Genomic DNA, 24,123 nt, shown 5'->3' with positions numbered 1-24,123 from the left:
TGAGTATTTTCATGAAACTCTAGGTCAAGGTCCTACATGCGGCTTACAGAACATTCTACAATCATTTTTAGCAACAAAGAGAACTCTGCATCATCACACAGGAGAAGGCTTTCATTCCTCTTCTTTTGTACAGTCTTCCATATATTGCCTTCCTTTAACTGACCCTATCTTTGAACCTAGGTAGTAGTTCTCTAGCTTGTCCATTAAACCTAGCTATACTCTCCAAATTTCCATTTTTCCCTCTGTGCTTCAGCTATTTTGCTTTTTCTTACAATTTTTGTTCCATTCATAAGTCAGTTAACCCAACGTTTCAAAACTAGCAACCCTTATACAATGGTCTTGTGGCGGCAAGATCCAATAGTTGCTGAACCATCATTGTCCAGTCTGCTAAGACTTTGGTTAGCATTCATGCGGTTATGTGAGCTTTTTGTGGCTTTCCTCCACCATCACACACTCTAACATTTCACTCCACCAACCATTTAGGTGCAATGCTTTTGGTTTCAGCCAATGTAATACTGCTATGTGCCCCTTAGGAAAGATAGTTCAGAGGAAAAGTGGAACACTATTAAGAAATGAGGTAAAAATCTAGCAAACAAATGGTGACACAGTTGCAGGAGGCGGGAGAGAAATCAAAAAAGGTTGAAATTGGAAAGATGTTTTTTTTTTTTACTCTTAATTTAATCCTTTAAAATAGCACATGCAAAGTGAAATACATATTTATAAATTTAACTAAAATATATCACTGTCTAAATAAATAAAATCAAGATAATTCTCAAGATGATCTCTAATTAGGAGAAGACATCATGCACCAACATACAAAGTAAAAAATATACATATCCAGTGAACCCACAGAAATTAATCAAATAGAAAAAACAAACATAATAATAACAAAGGATCAAAGGTTCCTGGCAGATCCATGGATTATTTGAGCTTGAAAAGAGATTAAAAATACTGTATGATGTTATGTTATGTTATATGGCACTTATAAAGCGCACGGCTACTCCCAGGAGTGTCCCGGCGCTAAAACAAAGACCACGCAACAACTAACAGAAAAAGAAACTCTGCTTCCGAAAAATAATCCGAAAGATTTACAGCTGAAACAGCCAGGTCTTTAATTTCCGCCTAAACATGAGGAGGTCTTGCGCCTGTCTGAGACCAAGTGGCAGAGAGTTCCATAAACGAGAAGCTGCCACTTAAAAGGATCTGCCCCCAATCCTCGGCAGCCTGACCTTAGGAGTGAAGGTCAGAAGCTGAGCTGAAGACCTCAGAGTGCTCTGGGGAATGTAATGTTGAAATCTTTCATTGAGGTAAGGAGCCCCAATCTTATTGAAGGCTTTAAGGACCAGCACCAATGATTTAAAATGGATCCGTTTCTGAACCGGGAGCCAATGCAGGGAGAGCAGCAAAGGGGTTGTGTGTGTCCTGGGACCTGCAAGAAAAATGGCTCTGGCTGCAGCGTTTTGAATCACTTGGAGACGGCCGACCAGATACGCAGGAAGGCCTAGTTAGAGGGATTGGACATAATCCAACCTAGAGATCACCAAGGCCTGTACGACAGTCTTTCTATGTGAGACAGGAAGAAGGGGGAGAACGTTTTGCAGTATTCTTAGCAACCCAAAGCAGGTTCCGGCCAGAATCCAGTTTAACCCCAAAATATTTTGCTGTGGTCACTGGTGCTGAATGGGGGCACATATCTTGCGGCCACCAATTAAGCCAAGCATCACAGGGGCTGGAGCCAAAGAAAATAATCTCAGATTTGTCGGAGTTACATTTCAGTTGGTTAATTCTGAGCAAGGAAAAAACCTTGGATAAGCAGTTTTTAATAGCATTGCCATTGAACTCTGCCCCCTTCTCACATGTGAACAACAGTTGGGTATCGTCCGCATATGAAATTAGTTTCGCACTATGCTTCACGGCTATGAGTGCGAGATGGGCCAAGTACAAATTAAACAGAGTAGGGCTCAGGATTGAGCCCTGGAGAACTCCGAGGTTCATAGACAATATATCGGGTGTGAAAGGAGGGGACCAAATTGTTTGTTTATGGTTTTTAGGAAAGGAGGTGAACCAGCTCAATACAGTGCCTCCGACACCGCACTCCTCAAGTCTGCTCAGCAGTCTGTTATGGGGTACGGTGTCGAAGGCAGCAGAGAGGTTCAACAACACCAGAACCGCAGTGCCTCCTTTATCCAATTGGGTTTTAATAGCTTCAGCAACTTCCAGTAGTGCAGTTTCTGTGCTGAAGTTAATGATTGGCCTCCACATACTCTGTAGCGATCATATTGGCATATTTCTCCAAAACCTTGGAGAAAAAAAGGCAGTGGAGAAATGGGCCTGTAATTGCAGGCTACAGCAGGGTCCGCCGATGGTTTTTTCAGCAGCTGGAGTATTTTGGCGTGTTTCCAGGACTGAGGCATAAACCCCACTCGAAGAGCAGTATTAAGAATAACATTTATTGCCGGATTGATTACCTCTGCAGTCAATGATAGTATTTTTACCGGGCAGGGGTCAGAGGGTGAGCCAGATTATAGCGACTTCATAATTGAGAGGGATTTTTCCAGAGGAATAGCAGGGTACTGCGACCAAGATGCATCAGTGCAACGCCTAGCAACAGGCGCTAGAACAGATCACAAAAATCACTGAAAGTGAGAATTGAATGACGCTACAAGTACAAAGGGTTTCAGTGCTAACACATAATTCACAAATATTCACAAGAAATGTAAGTCATATTTCAGCGATGATGGAAGGGGCATCACACCGCAGTGTCGTTAGCAAACAATTAAGAACTTGTGAAACTATACAGGTTGAACCCAGCACCAGTGGCTGTTATAAACCTAAACATGATTCACTCTCGGATATAAATGGAAAAAATTCATCATTGAAAAATATAAATTTGGACAGTCAATTGCAAAATAAAAGACGTTATTATCTGGGGCATTCAAGTTGCTTAAAGACTCCTGTGCCTAACCAATACAGACAAGAGGGTGTAGAGGAATCAATAAAAAAGTACCCTTGCAGGCTGAGTCAAATGCTCTCCCTTCTCTTCTTACTGGAATATTTCATTTAGAAGAATGACATAGCACACACCACATTGTGTATAAGGACATTTATGTCACAGTTGTATACCATGATCTAAGAGAAGAAGAGTTCTAAAACTCTACTGTGTAACTATTTTACTGGCATCAGGTATCTATCTAATCATGCTCTGCATATCATGTGTGTCCACATATCATACGTATTTCGCAGTCTTCTCCATGACAGTATTTATCTGACCGGTACATTTCATTATATTAATTCTACTTTTTATATACAACCTAAAGTTCACTCTATGTGTCATGTTAAATTTACTAATTAGGAACTTGCAAGTGTATTGCAACAGGTTCTATTGCACTCTCACTATTCATCATTAAACCTCTCATTAACACAGATTAGGGGGCGCCAGGTAGCTTACCTATCAAAAGACAGAGAATTATTATGCCAGGCTAACCTGTTCACGTATGCATAAATTAGTTTCTCACATTGCTGTGAAAATTTAACACACCATTATGAACTCTTACTTTTAGTTATCTAATTTAAACAAAAAGCTCACAATTACTCACGCTTAATTAATGGTTACCTTATATGTTATGTCTCAAGTCGAAGCTATAATGTAATTTACATTTTTCTCTCAAAGAACATCTCTTTGTAACATGAGAACCAAGTTCACACTTATTTTCCTCATCCACAGTTATTTTTCCCGTTCACAGTTATTTACCCCATTTATTTGTTTTGTTTTAAAATACACAAGTTTAGAAATAATTGAATAGCATTAAAGACCAGAAACACCAAACATTGATTTATTGAGATGGGAAGTAAAGACCTAATTTAGCCATCAACAGAAGCAAATACATCAGGTTGATTCCTATATTTGGGTGGTTCTGTGGCAGTAAAGAAAAACACCTAGGGGGGCTCGTGGTATAGGAGGGCAAACGCTACTCGCTTGGTAAAGTTGGTAACTTTGTCGATGGGAGAGAAAGCACATTTGGGGAGATCTATACGAAAGCTGTTGCAAAGGTTCAATTTGGTCTTGACACCTGCATTTATGAGCTTTTTGTAATACTAAATAAAAAGTGAGGAAATATTTTTCTGATGCTGAGGAAATTATACTGTGCATCTGAGGCGCTGATGTAGATACAAGTGGTTAAAAACGAAAAACTAAAGCACTCACCGTTTTAAAGCTGAGGCTGCAAAAGGGAGTTAACATGGAGGAAGACGATGAGAGGTGCTGGGAACTAGAGGGAGTGCATGGCAATCCAGTGATGAGTGGTTATTGGACAACCGGGTATCTGAATTTATAGTTATGACTGAGGATGGACAGAAAAGAAAATTTATGCGTCTTCAGCGTATAGTTAAAGGGGGCACCCAAATATAGGAATTTAGCACACTCAAAAAGGAGGTACAATGCTACAATAGTAGGTGATCACTCAGAACTGAAGAAGAAACACGCAGAAAGGTAAGTAGACACGTGCATTCTAGGCAAACCTTTGATATTTAGAATTTCATCAACCCACTGAATTATTTAAATCATTATGGTCAGAAGCAAGGAATCTTAAAATTAGCAAATTACCTATGTATGTGATTTATTATTTCTTGGTGATTTGTTTTACATTAATTTGATATTATACCTTTTGGAACAGAAAATGTGGAACCATCCAAAGTCCCCTCATAACCAGCCCAGAATCTTAAAAATGTTGATCAAGAAGATCTCAAACTATAAACCGAATAAAGATATCTCCTCAATGATGCCCAGAAGCCTAACAATTTGATGGTTTTTAGCTTAATTTATTAGATCTCCGTTTGATAGTTTTTTGTAATTTAACAATGATAAAAATACAAACTACGAATACGTAAGGTTAGCATTATTCCAATTTTAAAGGTCAAGAGGAACTATACACCCCTCAAAACAAGCAATACCCTGGGGACTTGGCTGCAGTGTTATGTCACCTGCCAAACATATCCCAACACTGCGCCCCAAGAACCCACTTGGATCATTACCGGCATAAGGCACAACATACCGCTGACAGCTGCTCCCAGATCACTCCATTTGCTCCCAAACAGATATTCAAGGTTGCCTACAAATCCCTTCAGGTGAATGCGCAATACTATATAATAAAAAGTTGTCGAGTCCTGAAAACATCCTACGCCCCTCAGATTAGTCTCTCTGAACCTATAAGAAACAAACAGCCTGAGATCAGACAATTTAGTGGCAGATCTCTTGTGCCCTGAGATTTGAATCAAGGTTTCAAAAAACACTTATTTTACTTATCACTTGGGGCGGATTCAACAGACAAGGCAGATGAAAGCCAAATCAGGCCATCAATAGTCCACATCGGAGTCCTGAAACCCACACCCTGGTAGTCAAATGCCTGTGAACAGCCACTGCCCTTTTGGTCTCTGACATTAAAGGCTTTTCCATCAGAGTAACTGTCCAAGGATGTCAATAACAGACACTGGTAATAAGTACAGCACAGATGCCATGGAATTTTGAAATGCCCCTCTTTTCCCCATTGCCTACTTCCCCAATGCATTTAGCTGTAGCGGAAATTACAGTGATTAAAAATGTGTTAACTTATTTAATAAAACTATAGTTTTAAATTTGACGCAGATTCATTAATGTTTTTCCATGTTTAAGTTGTCATAATGCTGGGGAAACTCAATGTCCATGTAACAAGCAATTTACAAAACTGTCTTGACTGAGTGTGGTGTGTTTCCAGCTATCTCTTCCATCCCTCATTAACTGTATACTTGTCTTTCACCGGTACACTCGTGCTGCCTTTTGGCTAGACCTTCACTATACAAATAACATAAACATAAATACAAGACTAATAATTAATGCAGTAAAAATTAAATCCATAATTAACAATTTCACAGTTATACTTTATTTGTAAAGCGCACGTACACCAGATTGGTTTCATGGCGCTACAGACCCAAGGTCTGTGCCAATATGCACTGCAGCATCCAATATTTTGCACACTTAGTATTGGGAAAATAAGCCTCAGCCATGCACGTAAATATAAACTAGGCTCATGGCACCACTTTCATTTCTAATGCATTATCTTTGTGAATATAGTCCTTGGTATATTCATTTCATACTAGCTTACCCGTCGCGTGTTGCAGCGATCTCCGAAGAAAGGAAATTCAAGGAAACTCGTTATGATAACATTCAATTTACATTGTGTCAATTTTATTGAAACGTATTCATTTTATTATGGAAAACATTTCAAAGTGTAGTTTTAATTCAATTTATTTATTCGAGTGCTTGTGGATACACACATTTTTGTTTTTCCATCTGGTGCGTACTTCAGTATTCGAAAGATTATGAGGGCCGATATTTAAACATTTTGTATGCTAGAAACCTTCGCAGGAGTGTTCTCAACAACTTCCCGAAGTTTCCTGGCGATCGGATGAATGCTGTTTTAATGCTATGTATTTATTCGAGTGCTTGTGGATACATGAATTTTTGTTTTTCCGTCTTGTGCGTACATCAGTATTCGAAAGATTATGAGGGCCTTGGGGGGCCGATTATTAAACAAATGTTATGCTAAAAACCTTCACGGGAGTGTACTTACAACTTCACAAAGTTTCCTGGCAATCGGATGAATGCTGTTTTAATTCTATTTATTTATTCGAGTGCTTGTGGATACACGATTTTTTGTTTTTCAGTCTTGTGCATACATCAGTATTGGAAAGATTATGAGGGCCCTGGGGGGCCGATATTTAAAAAACAAAATATGCCAGAAACCTTCGTGGGAGTGTACTCAATAACTTCCCAAAGTTTCATGGCGATCGGATGAATGTTGTTTTTATTCTATTTATTTATTCAATTGCTTGTGGATACACGATTTGTTGTTTTTCTGTCTGGTGCGTACATCAGTATTCGGAAGATTATGAGGGCCCTGGGGGGCCGATTTTTAAAAAAATGTTATGCCAAAAACCTTCACGGGAGTGTACTCACAACTTCCCAAAGTTTCCTGGCAATCGGATGAATGCTGTTTTAATTCTATTTATTTATTCGAGTGCTTGTGGATACACGATTTTTTGTTTTTCCGTCTTGTGCATACATCAGTATTGGAAAGATTATGAGGGCCCTGGGGGGCCGATATTTAAAAAACAATTATGCCAGAAACCTTCGCGGGAATGTACTCAACAACTTCCCAAAGTTTCATGGCGATCGATGAATGGTGTTTTAATTCTATTTATTTATTCGAGTGCTTGTGGATACACGATTTGTTGTTTTTCCGTTTGGTGCGTACATCAGTATTCGAAAGATTATGAGGGCCCTGGGGGGGCCGATATTTTTTTAAGAAATTATGCCAGAAACCTTCGTGGGAGTGTACTCAACAACTTCCTAAAGTTTCATGGCGATCAGATGAATGTTGTTTTAATTCTATTTATTTATTCGATTGCTTGTGGATACACGATTTGTTGTTTTTCTGTCTGGTGCATACATCAGTATTCGGAAGATTATGAGGGCCCTGGGGGGATGATTTTTAAAACAATTTTATGCCATAAACCTTCGCGGGAGTGTACTCAACAACTTCCTAAAGTTTCATGGCGATCGGATGAATGGTGTAGTAATGCATAAAAGACAAACAGACAGACAGACATACTTTCGTTTTTATATATATAGATTATGAAGTACAGGGAAATTGTGACCTTTTCAAATATGGTTACCATTGGGCCTCATAGTAATGAATTCCCCACTAAAGTTATACTTTTTATATGTTGATTTAAATATCAACAAATAAAAAAGAAGGAAATTTGTATCAATGAGAAATTATTTTCAAATAGGGGTAGGAATAGGTTCCATGCATTCCGCATCATGGCATATTACATACCATTTTCTCTTTATTCTTGTGGATTACATTTGCCCAGATCCCATTAACACACACATGGTCTGCTAGCCTTAATTCTACAGATCAAGAGGTATCGAATGTAGTTGTAGCTTTAAATATAATATTTAAAATACTGTAGGTCTCAATTAAGAAGCTATTCTGAAATCCATATGTGTTTTGGCATTATCAGTCAAAAGACAAACATCTTTTTACGAAACCCAGGATATCAAAAAGATGATCTTTTGCTACATTTGTAGTCTGTAGTTCCTCCTGAAGCATTTAAAATACTTAATGAGGCACTGTTACAAAATGTGTACCACATTTATACATATTTATTCTGCAGTCTTCATCTGTTAAATTATGTTTAATACCTGAAACGTACACATGTATGTGATGGTTTTAGCACTGGCACTCAACAATCCTAATAGGAAGTAAAGTGTGTGTTTTCACATTTTTATTCATACTTTTTATGGTTGTGATAAAAAAAACATACTGAAAATGACATCTTTTGCCAACCGAGGAATATTAGCTAATAAAAGAAAACCCTTCAAAACATATTTAAAAAACCTCTTTTGAGAATTCTTTCACTGATCCAAAATACAAAAGCCAACAATGTGCAAAGTCTTATGTCATTCTATGCCCAATAATTTGAACATAGTAGTGGGTTTTCAGCTGTTCATGTAGCGTGTCTGCTGATTGCTGCTGTTGTGCTTGAAAGTTATATTTTCCCTATAAACCAATGCTGAATTATCTTTTAGTTTGGTTTACATCAAAAAATTAGAAAGCTATGATCCTAAATATTTGTTTTTGGCATTCCGTTTTTGCCAACATCTTGTTCCCTATTTCTAAGATCAGCTGGTAGACTCCTTAAGCTGTTCACTTCACATCCTTTCATACATACATTATGTTTCACCCTAAAAACAATTCAGTAAGGGCAATTGTGCAGGTGATAATTGTGTCCCCCAAGGGAAGATATGCCAGTGAGCTTGACTTTAACTTACCTACAGATTTGCATACATTTCTATGAAGTCAAATCCCTAAGAAGACTTTCATCTTTCAATATTTCCTACAGATGGAGCAACTGCCTTTCTGTAGGATAAATACAGCACTGTAAACAATATGATAGTAGGAGAATTACATTGCTGGTATAACTTTAAAGATGTTAGACCAGGAACAATGTGTGAGTCTGAGACAATGCTATGAATGAGGACACATGAATTGGTAAGGGTTTTATAAGAGTACTCAATTAAGTACACTGCTTTTATGCATGAAAATATATTAACAATATGTGTGAAAAAACAAGTTTGGTAAAAATGAAAATCAAATCTACGGCACATATTCCAATACAAAATAAATAGCTTAATCTGTATTTCCAAGTACAAAGATAGAAACGAGAGTGTTTTGACAGCCTTTGAGTAAAACCTGTAGACTGAATAGCCAATATTAATATAAATCTTTGACCGCTGAGCCCATTTGATGTTAATCGCTCACTGGGAATGTCTGCCAGGATTGTTGATGGAGATGGCCACCACCCAAAAAGTGATATCGACATGACTTTTGAGCCTCTTTTCCTGTCCTGGCCCTTTCTAAACGTGTTTATAGTTTTTGGTATCTATCATGGCTAAGAAGTGTTCCACTCACTCACATTATCATGAAAAGTATCTCCATAGAACTTGTAAACCTACCTTCTTCTGGTCTCACACTGTGGCCTAAATCTCCAGAAGTAATTGTGCTGTAAAAAATGGTTTCTCATTCTAGGCTTGTTAATCCTTAAGGTATATGAATAGCTTGTCAGACTCTCCTCAAGGAATCTGAGGTTTAGGCCAAGCATTATGCGGTAGTCCATCTTTCAGATGCCTCAAATCTGTCTCTATTGATTGTACTAATACCTGTGCATCAATATCTTCCTCTCTAAACTGTTTATTTACAAACACCAACTACTATGAGGTCACTTGATATGATAAAGTTGTTTTCTTTCTGCTTTTATTTCCATCTTTAAAACATTATATCCTGTTTAACTCCTTAGAAATTAGATCCCCTAAGTGCATTAGAACTCAAGCCATTAGACTTTAACCCAAATTCTCAATGCTTCGAACCGCATGCTAATAAGTTTTACGATAATGCACAGAATGGGAATTACTGTGTGGGTCACATTTTTACAGTTGTAAAATCACACAGAATTTGCTTTTCATTACGTTTTGTTGCATACATTTAATAGCCGTTTTGAGCGTGAGGATACTTGCCTGCTACTAAAGGAGGAACACGATTTTTTTAATCTATTTTGAGTTTCTGCCATAATTTGAGCGATCCTTTAAGACATGTCAGCGCGGAATGATGTCCAATATACTTCTTTTCTGGTCAGAGTACTACTACCTGCAATGTAACTGCATCTGCATTAATTTCAGGCCACAGTCTAAGATTGGAATAGTGATGTTTGCTTTGTGAGACTGCTCTATGAAATCATACATGAAGCACTGCTGCCCATCGATTGCATGGAAAAAACTCATTTTTAGCCAACCCCATTGAATAAGGAATTGAAACAGGTATGTAATCTGGGAGTGGATCTGGTTGTATAGGCAACTTCCACCCCAATTTAGGAGTATGCAGTCCTCCCATTGTTTGTTCTGCTGATTCGCAATGCCCTCTTCTACATTCCTCTAGAAACTCACCTTTTTCTTCCAAGCACAATATCAGGGGGACGCTCCTTTGCTGTGGCAGCTGCGCTCTCTACAAGCTTTATAACATAACATAACATAACATATTCTCCCATATCCCTAGTGTTTGGTGGGAGAAGGTACAGGGTTGGTGATAGAGGGCCCAATGGATCTGAGGGACTCCTGCTGCCTAGGGGATGGAGGGGTGACTGGGCAAGAGGAGGAGGGGGTGACTGTGAAGCAGGCAATGGACCCATTGGACCCACAGGAAGAGGAGATTGCTGAGGAGCAGTCTTTGAAATGTATCCATTATTTGCTGCAACCGTACGTGTAGCATTGGTGGTTCTTTCTGGTGGCATTTTAGGATGTACTGTTTAGTTTAAGCCCTTGGGTGTCCCTCAGATGCAAAGGTTGGTGGTTCACAATCATATTCCTGCTTATATTGCTCCACTACATAGCCATCCTCTTCATATTCAGGGGCACAGATTAAATCCAGCTGCCTAGGACTTTATGTTGTGTCTCACACTAACTCACGATCACTGACAATAGCTTCTAGCTCAAAGTCAAGACTATGTGCTGGAGGCTGAGAGGAAACCTCCAATGGCGAATGCGAAAAAGTCAATGCTAGAAAAGGAGTTTCTGTCAATGGGGCAGTCGATAGGACAGTTAGTGGGATGCTCATTGATGAGGTGGTTGTCATCATCAACGTAGTTGTAGATGTAGTAATTAAAGTTGAAGAGGGTGGTACTAGCACTGCTGTTGATTGGATAGTTGTCAACGGGGATGAGTTGGTCACTGATGTTCCAGATGACCGGGGTCTTGTCATCAACGGTGTAATCTTAGTTATAAATGACAGAGCAGTGGCTGTGAACTTAGCTGGTGAGGCGATGGTCGATGGGATGGTCATTGACAATGGGATCTTCTTTGTCGATGGTGGTACCCATGGTCTAGGACAATTATTTCTGGACTTCTAACAGGATGTCAATTGGCTACATTTTCACACAACTTTTTGCGCAGGCTATCATTTGTCCTTTTTTACTGCATTTTATAAGGAAGGCATTGTCTTTTGCTTTGATGATGGGATTGCAGGTATTTCTGATGACATGAGAAGCTGAGCATGTTAAACATGTTTATTCTTTTGCGTCGCATTTGTGAAAGTGTTTGGGGACATTTCACAAATTATTCCCCATGTGAGTGGACATCCCATTTAGAAGTGAGAATCCTCTGTCTGGTAGACAGCCAACATCTTTTCTCTGTCCTTAAATGGGAAGGTCTTGCAGATGTCGCATTTGGCAACTCTGTAGTAAGGCCATAGACAGTTAATATAATGATCATGAACATAAATCTTCTGTCTGCAGACTAAAAAGGATTTAACAGAGACATTTTCTCCTTCTCATGTGCAGTGCAGGTTTGTGATAAGAAATACACGCCCATAGCCAGTGATGTGGAGAGAATTCCACCATAAACCCCTAAAACAACCCTGTTTGCTAAACGCTAAGGTTAGAGCTGGCTGATGTCCAGGAAAGATGAACTAGAGGTGAAGATATACCCCTGAAAAAAGTAAAACTCAGGTTAGAGCAGAGCTCTTTTTGGAAACTCCCTCACACACAATATGCAGTAGAAATCTGAGTTCTGATGGCCTCTACGTCGAGGTAATTGGCTCAGCGCTTCCAACTCACTGGCTGAAGTTGGCGTGTTTCAAATAAAGTGGATATGCTACTGAACCAACATGGCTGTTGGGCCTATGGCCAATTTAACACACTGCGTTGCCTTTTAAAGTTACTGGGGATTTTAAGCCTGCCAACGGTAATGATTCAAGCATGTGACTATGAAAGAGCCAATGTGAAGGATGTATATATGAATGCGTTGAAGATAAGAAGACCAAAAGATTTTACAATGTTTGTTGATACAACCGCTGAGCGACCAACAAAAAATAAAGTACAGCAGCGTGCCCATCTATATTCATAGCAGTACTCACTGCATTAATGAATATGTTAATACCACACCTTTAACAACACGTCAGAGGTCAGCAGTAATCTCATTACTAATATTCAAAAGGTCAGCATTAACATTAGTAGTAATTTCTCTCTGTAGCAATATCCTGAGTCAAAATATCAGATTCACTGGCAAGCATTAAGAGGCACCTCTCCCCATCTTAAGAACAAGCACCAACTTGAGCATGACAGCTTGCAACGAAATAGACAGGGAAGATGAGGATGGAACTTGCAGTAGGTTAGTGCTCTCCTCACTGTCAGCTGACCCCCACAAGAAGCCAAGCGACAGAGATCACATCCAGAATCTCCTACACTGCTTACAGACATGGGAGTGGTTTAGAACATCAGCCTTCCACTAGTATAGATGTGTGGGGCTGAGCTGCAGCAGTTCTTCAAAGCCTAAGTCAGTGAAGCATCTGACAGCTGCATGTATAGAAGAAATATATTTATTTTTCTTGCATTCTCCTTGAATAGGAACACTTTGAAAGCAAGCATGGCAATGCCTACACCACTGGGTACAAATGTGGAGTAGCCAAGGTTGGTGCCGCCTTTCTGTGTTTTTAAGTGGCAAAAAGTCTGAAGCACTGCATGAATGTATTCCCAAAACTAATCATCAAACGCAACCAGTAGTCTATTCAATCAAACGTATATTACTCTATTCTGAAGCATCCCAAATTTTTTTGGGCTCACGCAGGCTACATCCTGCTCATGAAGAGCTCTTTGCTACTGGAGTAACTTTACATTTTCTTTCTCTGCCTTCTACTCTCAATGACACAAACGAAGATTCAAAAGGGTGGATGTGCTTGGGAGTAGCAGGAAACCAAGTCACATTTTCCTGCTGCTTTCACACTGTAATGAGTGTGAAATTAAGTATGTGAACACCAAACTAAAATTACGGCAAAGTCATGCACAGAAAATGTTTAAAAAAACACAAACGCGTGCTTACAAGGGTTATTCAATGTAGTCACAACATAAATGTATACCCAATCAGACAAATGGTTACCTACTCACTAGTGGAACAGGTTTTCTGATATTCAATACCCTGAAGCTCACTCAAATAGCTGAGCCCCAAGCAAGGAACTTAGCACCATCTATAGCAAACCAGTGTCAGCACCACTGCAGATATAAGAGTCCAAAGCAGTGAGCTCAGCCCTATATGGGGCAGAGTTGTGGGGTTTCGAAAGGTTGCTCGATCTAACGAGAGCCAAGAATACATTTCTGAGGAGTTTGGTCCAGTTACCACATAGCACTCCCCTCCATACCTAGCAGGAAATCAATCGCTGATAAGGCCAAGCAGCGCCCAATGTTATTCTGGAAGAGGATTAGGTCCACCCCCGAGCTAGTCCTTTTATGCCAAGGCCCTTGATGAAGTCATTTCTCTAGATAAGAAGAATACGATTGGGTGGCTCAAGAATGTAAAGAACCAGTGCCCTCGCCCCCCCCAGTCACACCAGACGCCTGACCTCCTAGAACCACAAACAACGAAGACACCATCAAGATCATGAACACTATCCACTCCGGCTCACCATCAGACCCCTGCCCCCACCACATCTTCAAACAAAGCGAGCTCCATCATCGCATCCCAACTCCGCAAGATCCGTGACAAAGCCCTGGACTGGATTACCTCCTTCCTCACCGACAGAACCCAGAGAGTCCACCTTCCTCCATTTCGGTCCGAAGAACAAGTTACTTACCTTCGGTAACGCTTTTTCTGGTAGATACTATATCTGCCTGTGGATTCCTCACCTTGTGAATACCCCCTTGCGTCAGCAACATTCGGAAATTCTTTTTTTCGTAGCCTCGCGCCGACGTGGACTCCTGACGTCATAGAGACACGACCTCGCTCGCGACTCCGCTGACGTCACCGACGCCTATAATAGGCCCACGCCGGCGTGATGACATCAGTTCCGCCCCTTTTTTCCGTGCCATCGAGGCACACGGACGGACCAATGACAGTAGAAATATACAAGTATACACAGTACACAGTACTCAAGGCAAAACACACAGTGTTAAGCAAAAGCAGGAAAGCAACTGAAACATTTCCTTGACAATAAAATATATATATATATTACACTACAGTGACTCTGGCATAGAAGAGTGGACAACGGGGAGGCGGGTGGGTCGGTGAGGAATCCACAGGCAGATATAGTATCTACCAGAAAAAGCGTTACCGAAGGTAAGTAACTTGTTCTTCTGATAGATACATCTGCCGTGTGGATTCCTCACCTTGTGAATAGAGTCCCACAGCAGTCCCCACTCCCGGAGGAGGGTGTTCACTCTTCTAAACCAGGAAATCCTGAAGGACAGAGCGCGCAAAATGGCCGTCCCTCCTCACTTCGGAATCCAAGCAGTAATGCTTCGCGAAAGTGTGGAGGGAAGACCAAGTCGCCGCCCTACAAATATCCTCCACAGGCACACCTCTAGCCAATGCTGAGGTTGAAGACTTAGCTCTAGTTGAATGAGCCCTTATACCCTCTGGTGGTTCCTTACCGGCCAAAGAGTAGCAGATCTTTATGCAGAGGACGATCCATCTCGATAAAGTCCTTTTATGGACCGCCCTTCCTTTCTTGCAGCCAGCAAATCCAACGAAGAGCTGGTCCTCCAAGCGAAAGTCCTTGGATCTGTCCAAGTAAAAGGACACCGCCCTCTTAGGGTCCAGACGGTGCAGTCTCTCCTCCTCCTTGGAAGGGTGAGGGGGAGGATAGAAGGTAGGTAGGGTAATGGACTGTCCTAGATGGAAGGGAGTTACCACCTTAGGCAGAAAAGCAGCCCTGGTCCTAAGAACCATTCTATCAACATGAATGGTCAGGAATGGGGGCTTGGAGCTAAGAGCTTGAAGCTCACTAACCCTCCTTGCCGAGGTTATTGCAACCAAGAAGACTGTCTTAAGGGTAAGAAGCCTCATGGGACATTTGTGGAGAGGCTCAAAGGGAGCCCCCATCAAAAAGGTCAATACAAGATTTAAATCCCACTGAGGCACAATGAAAGGTGAAGGAGGGAACATATTAGTAAGACCCTTCAAAAACCTTAAGACCACAGGAGACTTAAAAAGAGAGGGCTGGTCAGGCAAGCAGAGAAAAGCCGACAGCGCCGACAGGTAACCCTTTACCGTGGCAACCGCCAGACCCTGCCGCGCCAAAGAAAGAGCAAATTGTAGAACATTAGACAAATGGGCCCTCAAAGGATCAACAGACCTTTCCCCACACCACGTGACAAATTTCGCCCATCTATAAGAATAGATGGACTTAGTGGAGTCACGCCTGGCCGACAAGATGACATCCACAACGTCAGGCGGGAGGGAAAAGGAATTCAGGTTGCCCCGCTCAATCTCCAGGCATGAAGGTGCAATGTCTGGAGGTGGGGGTGTAAAACCTGCCCCTCCATCAGAGAGAGGAGGTCTGCCCTGAGAGGGAGACGGAGCGGCGGGTGAGAGGAGAGGTGGAGTAGATCTGTATACCACACCCTTCTTGGCCAATCCGGAGCGACCAATATGACTTGGGCCCGGTCCTGGCGAATCTTCCTCAGAACCCGAGGAATCAAGGGTATGGGGGGAAACGCGTAAAGGAGTTGATCTTTCCAACTCAACTGAAACGCGTCCCCCAAGGCTCCTTGCATCGGATACTGGAGACTGCAGAACGACAGGCAGTGCGCATTCTCGCGAGTGGCAAACAGGTCCACCCGAGGAGTCCCCCACATCTGAAAGATGTCGTGAACCACCTCCGGGTGCAGCCTCCACTCGTGGTCGGCAGAGAACTGCCGACTGAGACTGTCTGCACGAACGTTCAGAACACCGGCCAGATGATTTGCCATCAGACAAATCTGATGGTCCTGAACCCAGGACCAGAGACGCAGAGCCTCTCTGCAGAGACACTGTGACCCTACTCCTCCCTGCTTGTTGATGTACCACATCGCAGTCGTGTTGTCCGTCAGGACTTGAACAGACTGACTGCGAAGGGAAGGGAGGAAGGCCTTGAGCGCCAAACGTATCGCCCGCAATTCTAGAAGGTTGATGTGAAGCAACCTTTCCTCTGGAGACCAAAGGCCTTTGACCTCCAGATCCCCCAGATGAGCACCCCACCCGAGAGTGGATGCATCCGTTATCACCGTGGCCACCGACGGGGGAAGTTGAAAAGGCTTTCCTTGGGACAGATTGCCTTCCACGCCCCACCAAGACAGATCCGCTGCAGCTTCTCTGGAGATCCTCACTGACTCCCTGAGGTCTCCGCTGTGCTGATACCACTGCCTGCGGAGACACCACTGGAGCGCCCTCATGTGCCAGCGTGCATGGTTGACCAACAGAATGCATGAAGCCATCAGACCGAGCAGGCGAAGGACCTTCAGGACTGGAACGACCGCTCCATTGTAAAACAAAGGAATCATCTCCCGTATGTCGCGAATCCTTTGAGGGGGAGGGAATGCACGACATACGGTTGTGTCCAGTACCGCACCTATGAACAGGTTGCGCTGGGAGGGCACCAGGTGAGACTTGGGTACATTTATTGAAAAACCCAACCTGTACAACAACTGGGTTGTCTCCCGCAAATGATGGAGCACTCTCTCTGACGACTCCGCTTTGATCAGCCAGTCGTCTAAATAATGGAATACCGGAATCCCTGACCTTCTGAGATGTGCCGCCACCACTGCCATCACCTTGGTGAAGACTCGAGGCGCAGTAGTAAGTCCAAACGGAAGGACCGCAAACTGGTAGTGCTGCGATCCCACCGTAAAACGGAGATACCTCCTGTGCGACTTCAGGATTGGGATGTGAAAGTAAGCATCCTGCAAGTCGAGTGACACCATCCAGTCTTCTTCTTGCAGCGCTTGAAGAACCTGAGCAAGGGTGAGCATCTTGAATTTCTCCTGTTTCAGATAGAGATTCAAGATCCTGAGATCCAGGATTGGACGAAGCCTGCCATCCTTCTTCGGAATCAGGAAATACCGGGAGTAGCATCCCTGACCCCTTTCCTGCTCTGGGACCACCTCTATCGCACCCTTTCTTATCAGAGTTAAAACTTCCTCTTGCAGAAGAGACAGATGCTCCTCGGAGCAATACCCTTGGCAAGGAGGGAAATTGGGAGGGAATTCCCAAAAGGGAAGGGCATACCCATTTTCTACAAGATTGAGAACCCAAAGATCTGACGTAACCGATTCCCAATCCTGTAGAAAATGGGTAAGCCGGCCCCCAACCGGACCCACATGATCCTGAATGTCGGATCTAGGGCTGCTTCTCAGGGGCAGGAGGGTTGGAGGAAGTGGAGGAGGAAGAGACCTGACGTCCACGAGGACGCACTCTTTGCTTTCCCCTGTAGGACCTGTATAAGGAGTTTTGCTGCTGCTGTTGTTGCTGCTGCTGCTGTTGGCCTTGCCGGGAATTCCGAAAGGCAGGACGGCCAAAACCTCTGAATCTTCTGCCAGTTGAAGAACCTCTCATTTGGAGACCCAGGGATTTAGCAGTCGCCTTGCAATCCTTAAACCTCTCAAGGGCCGCATCAGCCTTCTTCCCAAAAAGGCCTGAACCATCGAAAGGAAGATCTAATAATGTCGCCTGAACATCAGCCGAAAAGTCAGAGGATTTCAACCAGGCAGACCTCCTAGTAGCGACAGCAGTGCCCATAATGCGCGCCACAGAGTCTACAGTATCCAAACCGCTCTGAATGACCTGGCGAGCCGCTGCCTGAGCGTCAGAGATGACTTCCTCAAAATCCTTCCTGCTGTCCTCAGGAACTTTTGGAACCAGAACATGTAAAGAGTCCATCAGAGCGTGTAAATATCTCCCCATCAAGCAAGTGGCATTTGATGACTTCAATGCCATACTGGCAGAGGAGAAGGACTTCTTTGCCACCTGATCCTGCTTCTTTGCTTCCTTCTCAAAAGGAACCTGAGGGAAAGCACTAATGTTCTTTTTGGAGCATGCAGCCTGAATGATCAAACTCTCCGGTGAAGGGTGAGAGGTTAAAAAGGCAGGATCATCAGGGGCAACCCTGTATCTTCTGGCTACACTTTTAGAGACAGCTGGAGCAGACAAAGGTTTTTTCCACACCTCCAGAATGGGCTCTGTTAGAGCTTCATTGAAAGGAAGAAGAGGTTCCACCACTGAACTCGGAGAATGGAGTACTTCAGTCAGAATATTAGATTTGAATTCTGCTGTAGGCAAAGTCAACTTAAGCAGACTGGCAGCCTTTCTCATAATCAAATGATAGGGTTGAATGTCCTTAGAAGGAGTACTAGAACCTGATGGTAACTCCCACTCTGGAGAGAAATCCAGGCTTCCTGCTTCTGCCAAATCTTCAAAAGTATCTTCATCCAACTCACCCTCCTCGAGATCAGATTGTGAGTCCAAAAACCTCCTTTCCTCCAGAAGGCGCTGAGCCTCTCTTCTGGATCTCATCTTGACCCGTTTTGCCCTCGGATCCACCATCGGCTCCGATGGATTCGGAATCGACGTCGGGATCGAATCCGCAGGTTCAGAGGGATGTGTTCTAGGTCGACCCGGAGCTGGTGACGCCGGAACCGGCGTCGACGGCTTCGGTGGAGCCGGAAAATGCCACGGCGGCGTCGGAGCCGGCATGTAAGGCATAAACGGAGCCGGAGGGTAGGAGTGAGGGACTCCTAAGTTAAACGCCAAAGGACCCATGGGACCCGAAGGTGCACCAGAGGGGTACCATGACCTCGAAAAGACTCCATACATCGCGTTGAGAAACGCAGAAGGGTCCTGGCCTGGGGCAGGAAATGGTGGATGAAAACCTTCAGGCCTGTCTCGAGGAACGTTCGGATTCGGCTCACTTAAGGGCTCGGAACCCTCATCCTCATGAGGCTCCTCCTCATCTCGGACCGGGGACGGCGCCGGAGATGGATTCGGAGCCGGATTCGGAGTCGGAGACGGAGCCGGAGACGGCGCCCGTGACTCAGAAGGGGAAGCCTCACCTTCAGGTTCTGGATCCGAAACTTCAACGGTCACCACCTTCGAACGAACCTTCGGTGACCTCGACCTCGACCCCGACTCCTTACCAGAACGACGTCGGGACTCATGTCTCCTCTTCTTATGTTTCCTCTTCTTCGAAACATGGTCCGAAGCCGACTTCGAAGACGACCTTCCTCTAGATCTAGACCTGGACCTCGATCTCGACTTCGACCTCGCCCTTCGAGAACGAGACTTCGACGATCTTCCTTTTCCAGCTTTCATTTTAGCCACCAGGAGCTTCGCCTCTCTCTCCCTCAGGGCCTTCGGGTTCATTTTCTTACACGAAGAGCAGTCCTCCACATCATGGTCCGAGCTCAAGCACCAGATGCAGTCGCTGTGTGGGTCGGTAATGGACATCATTTTGCCGCATTCTCTGCAGGGCTTGAAGCCGGTCTTTTTTGAAGACATCTTCGAAGAGACAGGATACAGAGAAACAGAAAATGGTAACAAATTGACACAAAGTATCAGTTGGCTACTGAGATTCCCGATAACCGTTAGCGTCGACGACGCGGAAAAAAGGGAACTGATGTCATCACGCCGGCGTGGGCCTATTATAGGCGTCGGTGATGTCAGCGGAGTCGCGAGCGAGGTCGTGTCTCTATGACGTCAGGAGTCCACGTCGGCGCGAGGCTACGAAAAAAAGAATTTCCGAATGTTGCTGACGCAAGGGGGTATTCACAAGGTGAGGAATCCACACGGCAGATGTATCTATCAGAAGCCACCAATATCACCTGTGGCGTACCCCAAGGATCATCCCTCAGCCCGACCCTCTTCAACGTCTACATGACACCGCTCGCCAACATCGTTCGATCGCACAACCTCAATATAGTTTCATACCCAGCTGATGCTCTCCCTCACCAAAGACTCCACCACCTCCAAAACCAACTTCCATGAAAGGATGAAGGCCATGAACGAGTGGATGAAGAGCATCCACCTGAAACTGAACTCGGACAAGACAGAGGTCCTCATCCTTGGCTCCACCCCCTCCGCCTGGGACGACTCCTGGTGGCCGGCCTCCCTGGAACTGCGCCAACACCCACCGACCACTCACGCAACCTGGGGTTCATCCTGGACTCCTCTCTGTCAATGACCCAACAAGTCAATGCCGTCTCTTCCTCCTGCTTCAACACCCTCCCCATGCTTTGCAAGATCTACAGATGGATCCCCATCGGAACCAGAAGAACGGTCACTCAGACCCTCGTCACCAGCAAGCTGGACTACAGCAACACCCTCTACGCGGGAACCACGGCCAAACTTCAGAAAAGACTTCAACGCATACAGAACGCCTCAGCACGCCTCATCCTCAACATCAACCTCCACATCACTGCCCACCTGAGGGACCTGCACTGGCTCCCCGTCAACAAGAGGCTCACCTTCAAGCTCCTCACCCACAAGGGACTCAACAACACCAGCATACCTCAATGACCGACTCGACTTCTACACTCCGCCAACCTCTCCCTCGCCACCATCCCACGCATTCGCAGAATGACCGCTGGGGGCAGATCATTCTCCCACCTCGCCGCCAAGACTTGCAACACCCTCCCCACCCACCTACGACAGACCCAGGACCTGCTGACCTTCAGGAGACTCCTCAAGACCTGGCTGTTTGATCAGTAGCTACTTCCCAACCCCCCTCCCTCAGAGCCTTGAGACACTCACGGGTGAGTAGCACGCTTTACAAGTGAATTATTGATTGATTGATTATCCGTATAGGGTTGGGGGGTCACTGGGAAAATAGGGACCCAGCCTCACTGCCTATTAAAACCCATATTAAAATGCAATACTGGGGTTGGGAAGCCCAGACAGCAGTCGCCAATCCTAACAAGGGTCGGTTAACTTTGGAATTCACAGATCATAAATCTATTGCTTCCCTTGAACCATATTTAGAAATAATTTAGAAGCCTAGCGATAGGAAACTATGATGCATTTCAGATTGTCACTGCAAGATCTGCGTTGGTCCCATGTTAGTTGTCTGTTGGCAACACAATGGCCCCTTTTTTAACATTTTATCTTCTGGGAGATTGTTGTTGTTCCTGCCTTGGGCATTCCAGGCAGAGGGCCGCTCGGCTTATGCATCATATCTTTGGTTCTAGCTCTATATGGTTTGATATTTATTATACGTTTTAAAGTTTTTAACAATATATAATTTTTATGAATGAGCTGAACTTCATTTTGCACCTAGAGGTTTGATGTCCATGATATGCTTTTTTAAAAGTTTTTATCAATTTATAACTTTTTATGTACCAGGCGAATGCACTTTATACCCAGAATGTTTGCTATGCAATGTTTGCCCGACTAATATATCCATATTCTATGTAAGAATTATATTTTTACTTTTATGGTACCAATGACCGAAATAAAGTCTGAAACAGATACTCAATGCCCTTTAGACTTGAGCCTCTTGATGCATTTTGACGACATTGGCCCTATAAAAATACTACAGACGTTAATGGGTGCCAGTACACTATTAAAAGGATATGGCCACCTTTGCTGGCGGAGTGAAGCAGAAATAAACTTTGTTTATAGCTATTACATTAGTACACTAGATTAAGTCATTTTGATGACCTTTCACCTTATTTCTGATATATTACTTGGTCTCACAAGCAATATTGAGGACATCGTATTCTCAAAATAGACAAATATAACTATCTTTAAGAAATAGGCACAAGAAAGGTTCAATTAGAGGGGTTCCACTTCGCATCATCATAAGTAAGCCCCCGGTTTTATGGTATTTTTTTTTAATTCATATTTATTTTGTATTCATCCTTCTGATATTTATCCGTGTCTATGTTGTGTTCAATGAAAAAAAAGGAAAGTGCATTCGATGCTAGACATAATGTTACCTTATAAGCTGCCAAGTATAATAAAATCATATGAAAATATTAAAATTACAGTCTAAACACAAGTTGAAGTTGAAAATATTTCTAAAGCGCACTGTGACCAAGCGGCTTCCTGCCGCTGAGACATAGAAAGTATCAGATGGAGAAGGCAGCCAGGGGATTACAGGGATGTAAAAGATTGGGCATACAGATGAGTTTTAAGCGCCTTACGAAAGTGTAAGTAAACAGAGATGGACCTGATGGTGAATGGAAGACTGTTCCAGAAACGGGGGGCCAGAATAGAAAATCTGGTGCCACCAGTTCTGGACTTACGGAAGCGGGGAACATTCAAGAGTGCCCGACTGGAGGAGCGGAGGTTACGACTGGGGTGGTAGTGAGTGATTAGAGAATTAATAAAAATAGGGGCAGTGCGGGCACGGGCCATAAAGACCAGGCATCCCATCTTGAAGAGAATTCTCTGCAAGATGGGGAGCCAATGGAGGGACTTAAGAAGGGGGGTAGTATGATGATACTTGGGGAGTCGGTGGACAAGCCTAAACACTACCCAATTTAATGGTACGCAATGGATTGACAAAGAATGCTTGGGTTTATCTGAGCATCAATAGGGCATGCCCACAGATCTCTAAGAGTGCATGCATCGATTCATTCATTCAGTCACCCATCGAGTCATTTCACCGTGTGCAGATGTGACACAATGGCAGGTTTTCTTGCGGATTTCTACCATCACAGGTTCCCCTTACTCTCGGGACAAGAGCAGCCATTCGACTTGCAAGCAGAGTCAGGCGAGCTTCTGCAGATAAACAATATCTTAATGCACAGATGCCTCTCACATCTCATTTCAAAATCTATTTTTCTTTCAGTAGCTCTATGGAATTGCACTGTTTCGATTCTTGCAAGATTAGAAAAGCACTAAAACATAGGCTCTCTTTACACAGTTATTTTTATTCATTAAGTTTTGACATCTTGTAACTTTTCTAGTGACTTTCTTTCTTTGAAAGGATATGTATAGAGTGTGATAAGGGGTGCCACAGGACGCCTGCAGAGGTGGAGTCGCACTGATCCGCACATACATGAACATCTTCCAATGGTCCTCATACCCCGCGCTCTTCAATCTTCGCATGCAGTGCATGATCTCACTCACCTAAGATCCGAGGTGAGGTCGCCGATGGCGACCTTCTTTTCCTCCAGACATAGCTGGGCACGCTGCAGCACATCCTGGAGCTCCTTCAGGCGTCGGATGGTTGTATTCAACTCTTCCTGGATGGCCTGGACTTGGCATTCCAGCTCCTCCCGCTTCTGGATGAGTTTCTGCTTCTCTGTCTCACAGCGGTGCAGATCGCACTCCAAACTGGCCACTTTTAGAAACAAAGGTAAGAAATGATTGTTTACATGTCAATCAATGATGATGTGCCAAAAACCAATCGAAATACACTATGACAAGGCCGGGTAAATCATGACAGATGCCTGATCATCAAGCAAATGACTCAATAGAAGAAAAGAGACAACAGTTCATTCATTCGGTCTCACGTGTCAGTGAAAACAAATCTAGGTGATGATGTACTCCATGACACGTCTTTCGATCATAAAAATTCAGAATCGAATAAACTGTACTTATTGTCATATAATGAAACATACACTTTAGAGAAATATTTTAAAGTACCTCAACTTCTATAAAGCATGTTTGTAACAACTATTTTTCCCTGTTAAACAAGTGACTTACCTTCAGTAATGCTCTTTCAGGTAGACTATATGCCTGCAGATTATTCACCTTTTGAATATTTCCCAGGCGTCAGATTGGATCCG

At 43.5% G+C, this 24,123-nt stretch overlaps 1 protein-coding gene across 3 annotated transcripts in view; it reads right to left on the bottom strand.

Moving 5' to 3' along the window:
• Window positions 1-24,123, bottom strand: part of CCDC18 (coiled-coil domain containing 18) — a 1,360,824-nt gene that overhangs the window by 432,770 nt on the left and 903,931 nt on the right. For all 3 annotated transcript variants that reach the window (XM_078646342.1, XM_078646344.1, XM_078646343.1), the window contains one exon: window positions 23,462-23,675. In XM_078646342.1, coding sequence (XP_078502468.1) covers window positions 23,462-23,675 — 214 coding nt within the window. The remainder of the gene's footprint in view (window positions 1-23,461; window positions 23,676-24,123) is intronic.

This window comes from Lissotriton helveticus, chromosome 1_1, assembly GCF_964261635.1.
Source record: "Lissotriton helveticus chromosome 1_1, aLisHel1.1, whole genome shotgun sequence".
Lineage (NCBI taxonomy): Eukaryota > Metazoa > Chordata > Amphibia > Caudata > Salamandridae > Lissotriton > Lissotriton helveticus.
This window is presented reverse-complemented; position numbering and strand designations above follow the sequence as displayed.